A 19,985-nucleotide genomic window follows, 5' to 3' on the forward strand; every position below is an offset into this window, starting at 1 on the left:
TTAATGCTTGCAAGAATCAGAAAAAAAGCCTCTTTAATTAGATGTGAAAGTTTAGTCTCTCTCTATTCACACCTTCAGTAACTTGAGTTTCTATTTATGTGTAGATAATTCCTTTGGCTCCCAGCACTGTCATACTGGAGATCTTAAAAATACTATGAATCCTGTAAGGCATAGATAGTGAATTGGAGAAGAAGATGACAGATCTGGGTCTTAATTCATATCCATGTGTATTTCAGTAGTAAAACACTTGGTTTTTAGCTTGTGCAACACTGATCCTATGGGTATGATTACTACAGAGCACATCTAATCTGTTGCCCAGGTGGTTATTGTCTGTCCTTTCCAGTTGCTCTCTTCTCCCTGCCAGTGTTTCATTTTTCCTTTTTAGTTTGACTACTTTACTAATAGAATGAAAGAAGAAGATCTTGAGGGTGATGAGGACTACTTTTAAGCTTGTGTCATGGTTTGTGAATGGTATTCCCCAGTTTAGTGTTTCCACTGAAACACCCCAGACCATGCATCACTTGCTCACTCCCCTCCCTTCCCTCTGCAGCGGGATGGAGTGGAGGACTGGGGACACAACCAAAACAAAAGTAAAGATCATGAGTTGAGATAAGAACAGTTTTCTAGAAACAGCAGTGAAGACTCACGGGCAGTAGCTCACCACGGGGAACGCAGTGCCACTTGACCGGCACACTGCGGCACTTGCTGAACCAGCAAGGGTACCTGCCCCCCTCCTCTCCTCTGCGTGGCATGAGGTGGTATAGAGTAACCTCAGGGTCCTGGCTGCCCCTCCTGGCTGCTGCAAAAGTTAACCCTATCCTGGCCAGAACCAGGACAAGTTGAAAGGATTCTCTTGAACTAGAGTTGTAAGTGCAGTACAGTAGAATCTAAAGAAATATATACTGAGATTTCTGTGTATTGAAATACATTTCTTAGGCAAATACAGAGGTGGTGAAATAATTATTTATAAGACCCCTAACTCAGATACTTAATGTTAACACATAAGAGATTTGAGAGTGTGTATTACAGTAAGCTGTAACAGAAGATGCAGCAAAGCATAAAGACTTTTTCTTCTGCATCATATTTGGTTTCTCTGTACACACTTAATTTCAAACAGGGTTCATAGTTAAATGACAAGAGAGAATAATGCATTGTCATTAATATTTTCTAAAAGTTTGTTTACCTTGCTGTTTTGGAAGGGGAGGGAAAGCTTCTTGAAGGAATCTGTGTCTGATTGGAATATTTAATCCTTCTGTTAGCTGCCCCGTTCTTGGGTAATGACTTATTTAGTAGCAATGCATATCTAGCAGGAGGCTTGAATTAGTGATTGCTGGTTCGTGTTTCAGCTCTGTGGTTTAGGCCCTGATCCTTTTTTAAGCTCATTTCCATGAAGCTGATTATGTGCAGGCTAGAGTTAATCTGTAACATGATATGTTTCAGTGACACCTCTTCCAAGGCAAGTGTTCCAGGTATTGATTGTTGCCAGGAGAAATCCCTCCTTCTTTCACTTTTGAAAATCAGTTACTTCGTGTCTTTTGGGTCTTTTGCTACCTAGGGAGGCAAATGTATTACACTGGAATGGTTGTTCATAGTTCATGAAGACTGTGGGGTGAAGGAAGGATGCTGCCACACTGTTTATTAATGAGCTCTTGGAATCAAGGACCTTAGTGTTGCAGAAATAGTTATAGCTTTGGTGCCTTCAATAATAGGGAAGTTTGGTGGTGTGAGTCAGGAGGTCACTCCCAGCTAGCCCTGTGAAACAAGTGTCACTTTCCTGCAAGACCAGACTGCACTGAGAGATGAAGTTGTGTAGTTTTGTATTCTGTTACCTGAAAGAGTTTTAAAGTATTCATAATGCCTTTGTTTGTTTGTTTGTTTTTTTCCCCCTTAATACTAAAAGGTCCGTCACCCAGTTATCTGTGTCAACAACCATGTCTTCTGTTCCATTTGTATTGAAGTGTGGCTGAAGAACAATAATCAGTGCCCAGCTTGCAGGATTCCCATAACACCTGAAAATCCCTGCAAGGAAATTATAGGTAAGGATAACTAGCTACAAGGCTAAAATTCAAAGACAATATATTAATGGCTAAATTATTCACGGGCAGCAAGTACTCCATGCCTCTAGTGACTGTTTTTTAAATCTTGGTTGGGCAGTGCCTTTAACTGAAAAAAAAAATATTCTTGCTTGAAGTACTACTCTGCCTGTGCATTGCAACCTGTTGACCTCAGAGAACAGCATTTAGCTGAGAAGTAGTGTACTTAAGTCCAGAAAGTTGTGTTTCTTACTTTTTTTGTCTGTTTTGTTGTGTTCATCATTTCTTCCCATTTGTGTTATTTGTCAGAAAATTACTCTTAGCACAGAAATAAGACAAAGCTACAGCACCTGAATGAGGATCTGAACTTCCCTGTAGCTAAGAAATACTGCAGTCTTTATTCAACATAAAATGTCAACTCTGCTATTTCATTCTGAGAGAAAAATATATCTGAACTATCTCACTTTAGAAACTTATATTGTTTTGTACAAATTAAATGTGTGTTTGATTTCCCCACCCATCAGCTCTGTTTTAATAATATGGGCATAGTATACTCATGTTTGACCTGTTCTGAAAGTGAGAGTACTTTAAATCTCCCATGGTAGATGATTGGTCCAGTATTAGCTTCATGTGTAGTTGATAACATGAAAGGTCCTGTCAGGTGGATTACTAGTATTGAATTGACCAAAAATACCCCAGTATTAGTGCTTCTTTCATCCTGTGTTGCTTTAGGAGGAACGAGTGAAAGTGATCCTGTATGTAGTCCAACAGTCAGAAAACACCTACGTAAAACAAGGCTTGAATTGCTCCACAGAGAATATGAGGTAAGGACATGGGGAGTGTTGTGACTTTCCAGATGAACCGCAACTGTTAAACTAGTGCATACCAATGGTCCTTTTGCTTTGAGTCCTGCTGGTCTTGGTTTGTACTGTATCTACATGAAACTCAGCTGCATTAAAATCCCACTTTTGACTAAGGTTACAAGAGAACGTTTTCTGGTGCTTGAAGTGGTCCCATGAAGTCACACTAACATTCTTTCTGGCTACAGGTAGCCAAGTATAGCTAATTCTTTAGTTGTGTGGGAATTCCACCCCTATGTGGTATGGGAGGGTTTTCTTTATGTCTTCAATACAAATGCAAACATTTTCTGAAGTAATTCTCTGCTGCTCCAGGAGACTAAATTCCTTCTTAAAGAATATTGCCCATTGTAACTTTCTGGCATTGGTTAATTTTTAACATTACTGTTTTCTGAAAGTGAGTGAATGCTTGAAAGTGGCGCTTGAATGCTCCCCTCTCCTGCTGGAAAATTACTCTCTTAGGAAGAAGATGAAAAGCTATTAATAAGGAATATGCTTAGTTTGTCTTCTCAACTGTTTTTCCCTTAGTAGCAGCAGTGTGAAGACATCAAGTATTTTTCAAGGCAACCTGTCTTGGGAAGGGGAATGAGGAAAAGGAAATGGATTCTGTATATATCCTTAACACTGGGGAAGTAAGGACTGTCTTTTATGACAAGCTTGCCTGTAGCTCAGGCTCTTTCAGCCTCTATGAGAGGATAAGTCAGGAAAAGGGGCTTCCTGCCTTTCTTTTGAATCAACTCCAAATTTACACAGCTAGGCATAGATAACATAAATCTCTTAAAATCCCCTAAATTTAAAATGGTTGTTCCCATGCTGGGGGCAGGGGCAGGCTTGATTATTCATGAAAATATGCCTTGGATTTATGTAAATCTTATCTATGGCTTCCTTTAGTAGTCTGACCATGAACAACTCAAGTATTTTAGTCAGTGAACAATTTAGAATACGTTTTCAGGGAAATTATTTCTTTTATCCCATCAACAACAGGCTTTTGCTTCTCCATGGCTTCAGACTGATACAACTAAGATCTTTATTTCTTGCATTTTGAGTCTTTGCTAAGATGTTGCTACTTTGATGTAGCTGGAGTAGCCTTTTCGGGCAGTGTTCTGTCCATTTCGAGTCTTGAGACTTTCAGCATCTGAACACATGACGTTTCAGAATGATATGTGAGAAACATTCTGAAATAACAGCTAATGAGTCAGCAGAGAATGACCTTAAGAACACTCTTGATACAGGAAATCCTCCCACAGAGTGCCCTAATAATAGATTCGTGTTGCTGAATGCTTTGAAGCTTTTGGTCTGCCCGCCAGTTTGTTCAGGGTCCTTTATGTAGTCAAGGGATTCCCTTCACTAAAACTTTCCCTATGCTTCAGTGTGCAGGCTGATTAAAATCCTGCCTAGAGCACAATATGTAAGCATACTTAGATATATGTGTAAGTGAAGGCATGTATCTGGGCTTGCCAGAACCCATGTTTCTAAAGTGCTGTGGGAGCTTGCCAGTATTATTTAATTAATCTCACAAATTATTTTCATTCCTGTGAATTTCTGACACCTTTAGGATGAAATAGAATCCCTGCAAAAAGAAGTAGAAGATCTGAGAGGTAAAAATCTCAGTTTACAGACACAGCTGAAATCTCTTCTGGATCCTATGGCAACGGCTTTGTCTTGCCAAAACGAGGAAAGTAGCCAGTCAGCAAGTGAAGCAAGTACCCATGGCACAGAAACCCCAGAGGAATGGAGCAAAAAGCTGAAAGCTGCCAATGATATGTATGAAAAACTGATGGATAATATGGAAAAGCTAAAAGAGGTAATAAATGCAATAAATACATTTCTTCAGCTATCTTTTAATGTAACTGGTTTGTTAGTTAAACAGGAGTGAGAGCTAGCTTGACCTCTGGGTACTTCATAGATCCAGAAGAAAGAGGAAAAAAATTGAATTCCAGTGACTTTTGGTGTATCATAGTATTTCCATATAGCCTTTGCAAGTGTCAGATGTTATTGCTTGTTCTAGTGAGTTCTGTATGTGACTCTTCTTCAACTCCTCTGTCACTCTATGACTGGGTAATTGGATTATAGTAGGACTTGTCAACAGTATTGATGACCAGATTTTTCAGGCTTGCAATAATCTATATAATATATCTATTTTACAACATTCAGTGGCCAAACACAGTTCAGTTGGCTGAGGCAGATTTTGCACTATTGCCCTCCCTGCTAGCCAATATTTTTGGTGCAATTTGCTGAGACAGAGTAACTTGACCCTTTGACCGAAAATAGACAAGCTTCAGCATTTTATGACCAGATCCTTTACTGGAAACCTGCAGCTTTTTATACATCTTGGTGTAATGTAAAAGGAAATATGATACTGCAGAAGCAGAGATGCAGGAGATAGTCACGTGAAACTACATCTGAATAAAAATATCTTGCAAAATATACCTGTGGGCATAAGAAGGATCACCTCAAACATTGAAGAAGAGTGACATTTCAAGATTAATTTGGAATCAAGGTGGAAAGAACTGGACTTGCAATTATTCAAAATGCTGCTTTTATTTCTTCTGTTACCAGTCCTGGGTTGCCTCCCGCAAAACCAAAGCATGATGTGTTTAGGACTTTTCTTTTTAAAACTTTTTAAGCATTAATAGTGTTCACACGTCTGTGCTACAGACTCAGAGGCACACATTACACTGTCCTGCCATTCTGTTGTTAATGGGACACTTCTAGATTTGCCTCTTTGTGTAGTCTAAAGCAAATTCTGGCCCTCATTGGACTGTGCTGTAAACACTAAAAGGAATAAACTGAGTTTTCAAAATTAGCTTTTTCAATAGCTTATTTAGATTCAAACTTCAGCTTTACATGCTGGGACACATCTGCCTTCTGAAGAGCTTCAGAGTCACTTGTAGGAACTTCACAGTCGCTTGTAGATAGAAAAGGGGATTGACAGCAACAAGTTGTGGTCTGCCTGGGGTTTTTTTGTCTTTTTTTTTAATGAAGTTAAACTGTACTGCCTGTTTTTGTGATGACTAAGGTGCTTAACTTCTTCTGTAGATACGTAAAAAGAAGAATATAGCAGGGACTGAGAGAAGGGTTTGCTTGGGTACTTTTTTCAGTATAACTTCAACCTTAGCAAGAAAATCAGTTTAAGTTTATGGAATTTCTCAATTTGGTTAAGGGTTAGAAGCAAATAGAAGTTTAGATAGGTTTTAGGGAACAAGACTTAAATTGTTGGCATAGAATCATTTAGGTTGGAGAGTCCAACATGCTCTTCCCATTTGTTCCCTGTTCAGGAGCTGTTCAATTCCAGAAGTACCTAAAGTCACTTTGCTCTTTTTTTAGACCTTGTCTTACTTCCAGCATTCACTGACCATCCCCATTCTGAACAGCAGGATCTGTTCAGTCCGAGCAGCAAGGCCCCTTTCCCACACACACGCAGTCTGGAACCAAAAACCTTCAAACCTTCTTATCCATTAAATAATCTACCTGACCCAGGAGTTTCAGCCACACATCACTTCCCAGTGAGACAAGATCCCTCAGCAAATGTGATTGCCATCACTTTCTTTTTCAAAACCAGACTGAGTCAGGAAATAGCATCCACCTTTATCGTTTAATGTCCGAAGGGCAGACAAATGTAGGCATGCCCAAAGTAGGTATTATTGAGTGGAGTCACAACAAATATGGGAGTGGTGAAACAAATCCAGTAGTAGAAATACTAGACAAAGTACACTCATTAATAATGCAGTTAAGTGAACTCATTAATCGAGATGTTGTGCTGCAAATGGGGATCCCTTGCAGATTACTGGCTTGGAGGGTAGAGCACTCCCTGGAAGGAGGTGGTTCAGGCCTGGCTTGCTATGTGCCAGGTGGATGCCCTGCCTAACAACTCTATGCAAGTCATGAAATCTCTTACTGGATTGTGTAGCTGGGGGAACTGTGTCTCTGGAAAGAGAGAAGTGTCTTGGCCATGCTGTCATGTGGTGTGATGCTTCTCTAGAACTGGGGTTTTCTGAATTCTTACTCTTTGCTTTCAGAATAGCTTTTTGCACTTTTATTTTTTAAATACCAGTAGTTTGCACTCAGGCACCCAAACCCTGGGCTCACTCTTACCTAATCTTCTTTACCTAAAACCTCTAGTTATTCTTTCTATCCTTAGGAATATTGTGTTGTTGGGGGAGGAGAGCATTTGTTTATTTTTTTCTGCTCCATCTCCCTGCCATTCACCCGGAAAGGTTGCTAGGGATATTTGTCTAAGCATTTGGAGTTTTCTGCCTCTCTTTTTGCAGTGCTTGATGCTTCTGAAAAAGTACATTTCACTCCTGAGCCCAGTTGCATAGCTCCTTCTTCAGATCTAACTCTAGATCATACTTTCGTTATGCAGTGGAAGCATTATCTAATTGAGGCTATGAATTATGAGATCTGGACTGGTGGTGCTGTTTTTAGCATACAGAGATTGAGCAGACTGTGAAGTGCAAAGAGTATATTGTGCTTGTTAGGATAGTGGCATTCATTGTTCTGAAACAGGGCGGCAGGAGAACTTCTCTTTATATGAAGTATCTTGTTAACACGGGTGTCTGATGAACTGAGAAGAAGGAGTTGACCTCAATTCAAGGAGTAAGAAGGGTTGTGAATCAGGAATCTTAATCACAATGTCCTGGAAGAAAGTGAAGAAAGACTGCAAATAGCTTGTCATAATGGATTTGCATCCACAGGATAACTATACTTTAAAACCAAGCCAAAAACCCACAAAGTAATCTTACTCTAATTCGGAATGGGGGAAGCTGTTCAACATTAGTTTTGCTGATACCTGCACATTGTAATGTTAATGTACTTAACGTATTTAGTCATGTGGAAAAAAAACATGGAATTGCCATTAGTACATCTCCTTAATGACTTTCTGTGCTAACTAACATAGCTGTGTTTATTTCCCTAGATAGGACACTTGCGATGTATTTTGGGAATATAAATAAAAAATGTCTGCTCGCTATTCAGTTTTGCAAACCATTTCCCATGGTGATTTTTTAAGTGGTGTCCCTGTCTGAAGGCTGTTTCCTGCCTTACATTCCTAGTTCTGTCTCTTTAAAAAGTAGAAACAGCTTGTCCTATAAATATTAGAAGTCATTTCTGGTTTACTGTATACTTATTTTTCCTTTTCTTTTCCTTAGGCAAATAAGAAACTGAGCATGGAAAACAATAGCCTTTTAAGAGAGAATTCGCGACTAAAAGCTGAAGTTGATAGTAGATCACCCCAAAAGTATGTGAATATTTTAAAAGCTATCATATTTTATTTATAGACTGTTTAACTGTTGTAAGACTTTAGCCTAAAACTGTGGTGGTGTACATGGTGTTGCATATGTGTCTCCAGGTAGACTTCGGAATTCTTATCCTCATGGACTTGGGTGACAAATGCAACTTAGAGAATAGCAGCAAGGCTACAGGGAAGGAATATGACTTGGCTATAAGTGCTATTCCTTGTGTCATCTTGCCAATACTGAAGGACTGGATGCATTGGTTGAGTTCTACAGTTAACTTCTTACTGGGAAATGTCTAAATCTGGTATATGGTTAAAAGAGAAGATATCTTAGTAGGTGCAGATGTTCTGGTTGCTTGTGTTTGGGTTTGTTTTGTTCTTCCTTTTGCTGCATTCAAGGTTTGTTTTGTGGACTTAGGCTCCCTATTAAATGAAAGTTCCTGATAGCTCTGTGTCTGGCCAACATATGTAGAATTGAGCTTCTGTGGCATGATGTGAGACAAGAGAACATCATTCCCAGAACTGATACCTGTGTTTAATGCTCTGTCTTAAGCAGTTAAAATATCAATGACAATGCCCTCAAAAAGCAAAAGCTTTGCCATTCTTAGAACTGTTTTCTAAGGTACTTCACCTTGGGAGTACTTTGTGAAGCAATGTATTTATATTTTTTTAAGCTGTGTTCCTTTCTTTCATTGGTTTTTTACCTTTTTTCTCTCATTGGTTTAGAAATTAAAAATAGCAGCATTGGCCTAAGATTTATATAGAGCTTTTGAAGAAGGAGGTTGGGAGGCACCTGTGTAACGTGAGAAGAGAGCTCTCTGGATTTTGTTCTAGTTCACAACTCACTGGAAGATGAGAGTCATTCTTATAGAAGAGCTCACTTGCCAGACAGCTTGTCATTTGAGACAACAGGAAAGAAGATGCATGATCCTTGTGCTGTGAATACATGAAAGTACATTCTGCCCTGAAGTCTCCTAATAAGATAGAACCCTGTTTAAGGTCTCAGCAATGGCTTTTGTGGCACAGAATATGTTTTCCCATAAGATTCAAGAGTGAGCTGGCAAGGATGACAAGCTTGAAAAGTAAATAGATGTAACTAAATAAATCCTAAAAAAGAAGAGCTAGAAGAGACCAGATAATCTAAATTGATTTTTTACTTTACTGATATGAGGTAAATTCCCCAGTGAAGAGAATTTCCCTTTCTTCTAGCTTGTGCATGCTTTACCATGGTCAGAAAAAAACTAGCAGAGGGGTAGGGGTGTGAAGAACTAGTCTTTGTTGCAAGCCTATTATTTTCCCATCTTTACCAGTGTTGCCTAAAACAATAGCCTGTCACTTTCTTCTTTAGAAACACAGATATAGCCAAATGTTATTAGAAATTGAATAGTGCAAAGGTCTGTCTTGCAACCCAGATGCCAGCTAGATTGGCCTGTCTATGTCTCTGCTATTAAATTTTTCTATAATTTTTTAGTCTCCAGAAAAAATATCACATCCTGCCTGCCTATTGGGAATTACCTTTGGCCCATGCTAACTCTAGAACTGTGCATGGGAATTGAGGACATAAGTTGAATCAGGCTTAAACTAGGTTAGGAACAGTTCAAACACTTCAGGAGTTTGTATGTCTGTACCCTGATTCTGCTATATTCAGCTTTGACTTTGCTTTGAGCTCAGTGGTGTGCTACAAGAATTTAAGTATATGCAAGGAAAAACTTGTCATGGAAGAAACCCTTCAGCACATTAAATTTAGCAATTTTGATTCACCCTCCCTACACCCATTCATTCCTAGTCATGTCTTACAGACTGAATTTGTCCAGTTCCTCTATATGTGTGACTTACTTTAGAGATAAAGTAAACTTCTGTTCATTTAGTTTTGCTCTGCACTTGAGGATCTCCAGTGTCAATGGTTTTATGAAGCAGTAATGCTTAGAACTGGGTACTAGATTACAAGTGAAGTCTCAGTAGCACTGACTAGAGTAGAAAAAGTGTCGTGTCTTCTACTACATCTTATATTGATATCTTGCGATAACGTTTTTGTTGTTTCCTTTTACCTGACACTTCAAGCACAAATGGCCAGTACCAGTTCTGCCAAATAGCTACTTAGAAAGTTACCTTCCTACCTCGTTTTGCATTTGTACTGCTAATGTCCCTTTTCAGAGTGTGGTAATTAACCCATTTGTTTGCTTTCTGCAGGTTAATATTTTAATGCATGTCAAACCTAATTCTTTCAAATTCCAGACACATCCTTCAGGTGGTGGGAAGTCTCTCCCATCTTAGTGTTGTTAGGAGAATTTAGAAATTAACTTTCATCCTTGTGGTCATTAGTCTGGTCAACACCCATGCCAGGCCTAACATCAAGACATTTTTTAAATGTTCTTTCAGCTTTGATGGCAAACTTTAATAATATCTAGAAAGTCTTTCAGCTAGGCTTCACACACTGAACAGGCCTTGCAATAAATGGGTTTTTTTCCTTGCTTATGAAATCAGAATTGAAGACATGAGCATCAGAGCCAAAAATGTCACTAGAATTAAAAGTTTCTGCGCAGATACATTGATTTGCCAGTACGGTTGTTGCAGTGCTTTATGCAGAATTTTTCAGAAGGTAATCTTTGGAAAAAAGTTTCTAAATGGCTCTCTAGTGCAATTTAAAATAGCTACTGATTTGGACCTTTAATTTAGTGTCACCACCATTGTTTCATTTGTCATATATTCCTTAGCTTCAGATTGTCAGGTATGAGTTCATGCTTAAACAACTGAGTAAGTAACTAAATAAAACTTGTATTAAATTATTTTTGAAAGGTTTTGTCAGTATTTAGTCCCTGTATCCCAAGTGTAGTTCATTTTGTGCATAATGACACTGGAGATAAATAGCACAACCTAAATTGTTTTAGTAGACTTTGCTTTACAGCAAACACTAATGGCAGGTGAGTGATCCCTTTGTAACACAGACTCTATCTCTTACATCACAGGAAAAATAGAATTAGCCTTATTCAGTGATCAATAAAAAACTTTCCTTTTATCATAGTCTTGAGTTGTTTTTTCTTTGTTCATATCCATTAAAACCTGCTGAAAAATGTCATGTATGTCAATAAAATTGATATTTCAGCCATGACACAATTTTTAATTGACGATGCTGATTGATTAGCTTTTTATTTTTTTCCTCAAAACGTTTTTGTGAGTAGACCTTCACCAGAATATGATACCGTCATATAGCTGGGACATAGGTCTGAAAAGCAAATAGAGGTAAGTTTCTTGTTCTGATTTTTACCAAAGACCTGCATTAGTCTGCCATTTCTCAGGCAAATCAGGCTGATTGGTGGTTGTTGCTTGCTCTTTGTTTACCCTTTCTCCTGACAAATTTTCAGTGACTTCCGTTTTCCCAATACAGAACAAGAAAACTTCTAAAACTTAAGTTTTGCAGGATGATAAAGCCCTATTACTTCCAGCTCTACTTAAAATAGAAGCTGTTAGGTCTTATTGGCAAGGCACAGTGGATCTAAAAGCATTTTTGGCAAAGGGATGTTTGCATTTTACCTGAAGGAAAATAACTAGCAAGTCCATCTACTCCAGAGTACAGTGCATTTTATGAATGGTTAGATTCAAATTAGCTTGAACCAGACTTCTAGGCTTCCTAGGAGTCTTTTTCCTAAATATTTAATTCCTTCTGCCAGTTAAAATCCCAGTCTGAAAAACTATCTATAACATGCAGAAAATTGTTGCATTATCTCCTTTCTCTGGTTTTGTGAGTTGTTTCATTGTTGTACTTCGACAGAGGAGGAGTGATTCTCCTTCTCCAGTTTTATTGTTTGATTTGTGACTTCAGGTACTTGCACACTGCAATCTAAGGCTGTTGACTTTTTAGGTGATTCTTTAGAACATTCAGTTTTTATCTAACTCAAATATTTCTGCTCATGCCGGACTATTTAATTCGGTCAGCATTTCAGCAAGCCCACAAATAGGCTTCTAGTAAGCTGTGTCCAGAGTGCAGAGGGTAAGAACATTGTTATCTTCCTTGATAGAAAACTGAGCTATGTTCTCACCCCTCCACAAGCTTGCTGTTCCAGAGGAGTGAATATTTTCGAAGATCAGCTGCAGTGTGGCCTTGAAAGTAAGTAGGAGAAAGTACTGTATGGTAGCCTTCAAAACAACTATGAGTTCTTGAGTGATAGCATTAAATCCTGAGGAACTGCCCAGTCCAGGTGTGCAGATTTAAACCTTAAATAGATAGGTTAAGGACATTCAGATCACATTCTGGATGTGTGGGTTTTCCAGTAGAGTTTCTTTTTTTCAGTAATTCTGAAGTAAATCTGACTTAGCCTATTCGCTCAACTTGGTTATAATCTGCCTTTCTTACATGGAAAACCAGTGCTGCTTCACTTTTTGTGTTATGTTAAAATCTTAAAATGCTTGGAGAGGCCTTGGATATTTGTCTAAATCAACCCCATTCCCTAAGTGAAAGGAGAAGCTCATTTCAAAGAATGTGCCTGACTTGTCTGTTCTGTTCAAATCCTGCCGCTCTACAATCATCCAGCAAATGGTAAAGCTTAGCCTTAGTCATTTGATTTGAAGGAGGTGAATTTCCCTGATGCTTAAGAGAGATTTCACAAGGAAGGCCATATGTCTTCAAATTGGTTTGTACTATGTGGACTGTGTTACGAAGGGGATTTACCTCCCCTTCATGTATTTGCTTATATTGAAAATAACTTGTTCTTTTACAAACTTAGAAAATTACCTATAGTGAGTATTTCTACTACTTCCTTCAAGAAGGAACTGTCATATACTTTCTTCTCTCAGCCATCCTGGTCTACAGGATGGCAAGCAGTATTAGGCTATACCCAGGACAACTTCAGTGGAACCAAATTCCATTATTGATTCTTTCTGGGTTTTTTCTGCCTTCAATTCTTAAATAGAGCAGTTTGCATAAGGTTTATGTCTTGACTGGTTTTTTATAATGCTTGCTAGGAAAAGGCCCTCCATCTGACCGTAACTGTTTTCTTCTTAAACATGCCTATGCAAATTGTATACTTATAAGGCAATTGCAGATCACCTTTCATGGGTGATGTTGAGGGGGATTGCTGAACTCATTCTTGTACAGCTGCATCTGGTACATGGTATCACAGAAGGGCTGTAGAAACTAACAGAGCTTTCAACTGGTTTGTTCTTGGATTTCCTGCCTCTTTCTTCCCATCTAACTGCAGAACCCAAGTTGACATGTCTATCTAAATAATGGAACTGGGTTTGGTTGTACATTCTGACATTGCCCTTATCTCAAACTGTGACAAGCCCTGACTGTGCACTGTCATTTTCCACTTTTCACCCTTTGTTTCCTTTGGAGGATGGATCATGCTCCTGCATCCTGAGCTGTGGGGTGGTCCCAGCCTGGGCCATCAGGTGATTAGAACTGGAGGGTCGTCATCTTCAGTAAGTGGTTGTACAGGAAAACTGTTTGTTGCAGCTGCTTACTATCCACGAAGATAAATGTTTGTACAAGGCTGTGTGGTCTTAAGCTGAGCTGATATGACTTAAGGGCTCAACCAGACAGACTTGTTATGGTCAGTGATCACTGATGTGTGAAAATAAAACTCTAAAGCTGAATTTGCAGAACTGATAGATAAGAAAATTAACAATTGAAGACATTTGTTCTTCAACATCCCAAACAGTTTCTAAATTAATTTCTTCAGAATTTGTTGTGGTTTAACCCCAGCCAGCAGCTAAGCCCCACACAGACATTCACTCACTTCCCTCCCAGGGCAGAGGAGCAGAGAACTAAAAGTAAAAAAATGCATAGGTTGAGATAAAGACAGTTAAGATAGGGAAAGCAGAAGCCATGCACAAGCAAAGCAAACCAAGGGATTGATCCACTGGTTCCCATGGGCAGACAGATGTTTAGCCATCTCCAGGAGAGCAGGGCTCCATCATGTGTAATGGTGACTTTGGAAAACAACTATCATCACTCTGAACATCCCATCTTTCCTTCTTTCGCCAGCATTATATATTCTGAGCATAATGCCTTATGGAATGGAATACCCCTTTGGTCCATTGGGGTCAGCTGTCCTGGTTGTGTCCACTCCCAGCTTCTTGTGCACCCTCAGCCCCCTTGCTGATGGGCCAAGAGGCAGAAAAGGCCTTGACTCTGTTGTAAACACTGCACAGGAGTAACTGAAACACCCCTGGGTTATCAATACTGTTTCCACCACAAATCCAAAACATAGCCCCGTACTAGCTACTGTGAAGAAAATTTTCTGTATCCCAGACAAAACCAGGAGTACTCAAACATATCTGAGGGAGCACTTGTGCAAGAATGCGAAGGAGAGTTCCTCAGACATCATAGCTATAACGTTAGTTCTTCTTGCTCACTGTAGGTGAGCTGACTGCAGCTTTCTGATTGGTGTCAAGGTAGAATCGTGCTGGGACAAGAAGAAATCTGACTGAGGAAAGATCCTGAAATATGGGGTTCAAGTGTTCATCTAGACATCCAGTTTCACCTCAGATACTATAACATCCAGTACATCTTCCTGGGCCTGGCAGCTGTGATACGGGGTCTGTAGAACACATGTATCCTTCCAGAGTGATAGCTGGTGGCCAGCAGTCATGTTAAAGACCTTAGGTGATCTAAAATGTTGAGATGTGTCTGTGTGGAAGAATCCAAATCCCTCCTGAAATATCTTTCTGTTCACGTTACAAGTGACCACTAGTTTCTCTGGGGTTTCAGGTTTCTATAGAAAGGATGTGCTCAAAACAAACGCGGTGAGACCCAAACGCATTGTTTCAGTGATACGGCTAAGGAGGAAGACCCTAACATTCAAAAGTCTTTGTCTGTTGTGAGGGTATGGCTTTCCATTCAGTACAGTATGCTCCTCACCACAGGGATACCAAATGCCTTAACTTCTACTGAAGTATGTGTCAACTTACTACCAAGCGTGAAATAGTTCAGCTACTTCAAGAAATATAATTTATCTAGATTGTTAGATGAAATTAAATTTATTTTCATGTAACTGTACTGCATTACATTGTTACTTTTATCAGACCATAATTTTTTTGGCTACAGCACAGCTCACTGTACATCTGAAGGGAAAATAGGAGGAAATCCCTTCCAAGTGGTTTGGTTTGGAGAGATGGGAGGGTTCTAGCTTCTTTATTAAAAATATGAATGTCTTTTGGACTCTTTGCTGACCTGTCACGTCAGTCACTGAAACACCTATGTCATGCTCTGGTCTGGAGTAATTGGCTTAAATATGGCTGTCTTAAAAATCCACGTTCTAGAAAATTTGGGAAATAAATGCATTAAAGTCTCAAAGCAGGAACAGAAAACAACTGCTGTTCTAGTGCCTAACTGCAGAAGTGACTGTAGGCAGCTTGTCATATGTTCCATTTCTGAAAACCAAAATTCCCAAGCACATCCCTCTGCAACAATTAACATATTAGTGATGCTATTTGCCTTTGAACAACATAGTGTATTTTTTTAACCTGAGGACACTTGTTATAAAAGTTACACTTGAGAATACAGTGCTTCTTCCTCATAAGCAAATCTCAGTCTGTCACTAATGCTATTTGCATTAAATAAACATATTACACCATTCTTCCATTAAAAAGGAATTACCAGGTATGCATATAGATGTAAACATGTTTTAATTTTTATGTCAGAGTGTGTATTACAGGAGACTCCAGAAAATCTTGCTAATTTTACAGAATCATTCCTTCCCTTCCTCTCACTCAGCTATTAAGCTAAATTGTATTTTTGCATCATCTTTCTATCCTTTATTAAATAGTGTAAGGTTTGCTCCTGTAAAACTGTGTGAACAGGTCTGTTAGAGAAAGGCAAGATAAATATTTTTGCCAGCACAGTCGAGGGCACAGGTATACTACCTTCAGATTTCACTGTCTAAGGGTTACAGTGGGATCATTTTGCAAAGAGGTGAGGGGACGGAATGGGGAAAACAGAATGGAAATTCACTGTGACTCTGAAGGAGAAACAGACAGACAAAGAGTGGAAATTTCAGGCAGTGTTTGTGCTGGAAGAGTGAATGTAAACTTATGCTGTAACGTGGAGCTGCAAGTTGGAAAGTGAAGATTTAGTGTAAGCCCACACACAAAATTGTCATTTCTTTATGATATAAAACCTTATTTGTCAAAGTTGTAGGGTGGCTGCAGGTCCTTCCCTCCTTTATAATACCAGAACTTTAATTGTTTTTGCTTTCTGTAAATTGAAAGGCTTGGATGGAGCAGGGAATTCCCTGGTGCTCACCTGTCAGTGACAGGTTAGAATTAGTCAGGGCATATAGCTGAAAACTTCACCTGCCCTCTGGGGAAGGTCAGTCTTGAAAGCTAGTGGAGGATGGGAGGAAGGCAAGTCCATATCTCGGCAGTTGAAAATGTGCTCAAGCTGGAGGCCCCACGAGCACACGACTTTCACAAACCACAAGTGGCAGGGTTTTGTACTGGAGTCAAGGAAGAAATTAGATTGTTCCAGTTGTAAAGCTCAAAAAACACAAGTAACTCTGAAGTGGGTGGATATACTATCCACAGGATAGGTGAGGAAAAGCTGTATCTCTAACAGGAACATAATTGAAATAGTGTATATAAGTATTTAAACCATCTCAAAGGACTATTGCAATTTCTGCATTTCATATTGGCATTTTGTATTTGACAAGGTGACATTGTGAAAGAAACGTATTGTAAAACACTGCTGTACTGTAGGAAAATGATTGAATGTAAATATTTCAAGATGTGGACCACTGTTCAAATGTTATCATAAATCTTTGCCATTGTTTTAGGGGATAATTCTTCATGCATATTTGAGTTGAATTGATAGAACCAGCCCCTGGAAGGGTAATCTGCATGTTATTGCCTTGCTACCACTAATATTTTAATTTTGTCTTTTCACGTATTCACCTCTACCTGTATGTTTTATGTGATGATTTTAGTATTTTTTTATTACTAGCAGAGAAAAGTTCTGACTTTTGTTTTCAAATTAACAGTGTTTAATATCTTTGTTCTTTCTTGAAATGAGCTTGCAAAGCTCCACAAGAATGTCTTAATATTTTCTTTCTTTTTTTACTTCTTGCAGGTTTGGTAGGTTTACAGTAGCTGCACTTCAGTCCAGAGTGGACCAAAGTGAACGTGAAATGAACCGTCTGAAAAAGGCACTGGAAAGAAGTGATAAATACATAGAAGAAATGGAGTGTCAGCTTTTACAGCTGAAAAATCCAAGCAAAGGCAGCCAGACAGTGAGTGCTGTTAGTGAGAGAGCACTTTCCACAGATGCTGAAGGAGGTGAGAGCAGTGAAAACGCAACGTGTTTGAAAACCCAAGTTGAGGAGAAAAAAGCTTTGACTACCAGTCAAAGTCCTGACAGTCTTGAACAGCTGACAAGTGGTGGAACTTGCTTAAGCTCTTCTAGTCAAGATGGTTTGAATAGCTCAAATACTCAGTGTGCCCCAAAGAAAGATCTATTTCCAGGATGTCACGGGGTTCTCCTGGATGAAAATACTACAAATATGGATGCCTGCTTAGAAGAGCAGTGGAATAAAATTGAGGAATGTACCCCATATAAGAATGAAGAACTTTATGATCTTCCACCACCATGTACTCCTTTTCTGTCTCTCAGTCGCCTTCGGTTGAACACACCTGATGGAAAAGAAAATGCAAGAAAACCATCAACATTCCTGAGAAAATTGAAATTTGAAGAGTTTCATGACACTTCAGATGGTTGCACGAAAGATTCTCCTGAACACAGCACAAGCAGCTGCAATAGTGAAAAGAAGCTAAACTGTTTTACTACAGGAAAATCAGGGTTTTGGGGCACCTGCCCAGCAAATTTTGCTGAGAACTTAGATTTTGATGAATCAGAGCAAAATTCAGTAGTTGATCAGTCAGATGAGACAGCAGCAAAGTCCAGCGATAGAACAAGTTCTTGCTTACCTAAAAGGTTACATACTCTCTGCTCTTCTGAAATGAATCGCACAAGGACCTCTAGTGAGGCATCTATGGATGCTGCCTACCTCGATAAAATTTCCGAGTTAGACTCAATGATGTCCGAGTCAGACAACAGCAAGAGTCCATGCTATAATTTCAAGTCCCCTGATCTTGATAATTCTTCAAAGTCAACAGACTGCTCTAAGCTTCTGAATGGAACTGAGAAGAAACTGGAAGACATGAATGAGGAACAGAGTATGAAGTGTCCAGAGACAAGTGATCTCGCAGCTGACAGAACTGGTTGGAAACCTGCTATGTTTTCCAACCTCTCCCCGTCTGACCTAGATATGAATGACCACTTTCCGCTGTTTACAGGCCAAAACGTAGTGTCTAGTGATACCAAACCTCCAAACTCTTTATTTCAAAGAGACTTTTCCCCAAGTGTACTCTTCAGTAACTCACAAAGGTTGTTCGAGGAACAAAAGTTTGGCTCCTGCTTTTTAAAGATGTCATCTGATCTGCACAGTCAGCTTAATCCTCCTTGGGTGTCTTCCTTTACAGCTGAAAGGAAAAATAAAAATGTCAGTCAGTCAACCAAGAGGAAAATTCAAAGCAGCCTTTCCAGTGCTAGTCCATCAAAAACCACCAAAAACTGACTCTGCTTGGAAATCAAACATGTCTCAAAGTTGTAAACCTGCAAATGTTTAATATTTACAGGTGAACTTAATTTTTAATGACTTCCATGCAACCTGATGCTGTCATTTTCAACTGTGAAAACTGAGCGTTCCCTTGCTCATTACAAGCTATTTCTTAGGGAAGAGCCATTCCAGATTCTCTTCTTTGACTGGGCATTTTGTTGAGGGTTTGAGGGTTTTGGATGCTCTTTAAAGTTTTCAGATTACATGCTCTTCCAATGGTGAGCACAGTTAATGGCTCCCTTGAACAGGACAGGTTTAAGTGGTCTTGTCAAATCAGTCATTTATGTAAGAATTAGTTTTAAAGGTTACATTTCCCATTCCTAAAGATTACATTTTTTGCGTGTAAGGCAGCTACTGGCTATATATCCTATGAATTCATGAAATTGCTATAAAACAATGTCAGTTTTGCCATAAAACTTGCCTCCCAGAGGAAATGTTGCTGCTTGGGCAGTTTCATAGCTCTGTACTGTACTGAAACTTGTTTTAAGTGGGTGTAACGTAGCAGAGTCTTTCTTTTCAGGGTTACAGCACTTCAGTTAGAAACATCTCCTTTAACACCACAGTCATGACTTCTCTTTTTTTGAAGTTAAGCACAATTTTTAATTTAGTTCCCAAAAAACATTGTTATTCTATATGTGTTTAGTATGCCTGTATAGACCATAAAAATGGGTTTGTATGCTAATGACTTGTTTACCTAATGTGCACTGAACATTTTACATTAATACTGTACCATTTTACATTAATACTGCATGCTTTTCTATGTGAATTGAATAAAACATGTTATAGGCACTGTAATCCTTGATGTTGCCTCAAATATTGAATTAGCAAAGAAAAGAATGGGAAAACTTTTTTTTTCCCAATTTGGAAAATAGATATCTAAGTTTTGTAAAGCATAAACATGGTCTTATTCACAAAAAAAAAAATCTCAAGTCTCCCTTCCTCCTCCTTGTTAGACATACTACCATTCTAGTGTCAGCATCGATACAGTTGATGGAAATGGCTTTCGGCCTCTCTGGAGGTGACTCTTCCATAAAGTATTGCATAGGTCAACATAATGTGATGGCCAGCTACAGGCAGGAGACCTAATTAAGCAGCAGAGCAAAATTGGTTTCTTTGCATTATTGTGTTTAAGTTTTTTTTAAGGGCATATTTAATTGCAAGATGCAGGTTTTTCTTTCTATAGAGGCCTCTGATGACATTTCTTAGAAGCAGATGACCTCGTTTCATCAATACCTGTGTCCCTTTGGAA

The 19,985-nt window shown here is 39.0% G+C and overlaps 1 protein-coding gene across 1 annotated transcript; it reads left to right on the top strand.

Annotated features, from left to right (window-relative positions):
- Positions 1-1,900: 1,900 nt before the first annotated feature.
- Positions 1,901-18,694, top strand: RNF219 (ring finger protein 219; the record flags this gene model as incomplete). The annotated part of the gene is made up of 5 exons (XM_009082457.1): positions 1,901-2,036; positions 2,766-2,857; positions 4,446-4,694; positions 8,041-8,129; positions 17,191-18,694. Coding segments are annotated over 5 exons (2,070 nt in total), but the record flags the coding sequence as incomplete, so codon positions are not given.
- Positions 18,695-19,985: the final 1,291 nt, after the last annotated feature.

The sequence above is a fragment of the Acanthisitta chloris genome, unplaced genomic scaffold (assembly GCF_000695815.1).
Source record: "Acanthisitta chloris isolate BGI_N310 unplaced genomic scaffold, ASM69581v1 scaffold9809, whole genome shotgun sequence".
NCBI lineage: Eukaryota > Metazoa > Chordata > Aves > Passeriformes > Acanthisittidae > Acanthisitta > Acanthisitta chloris.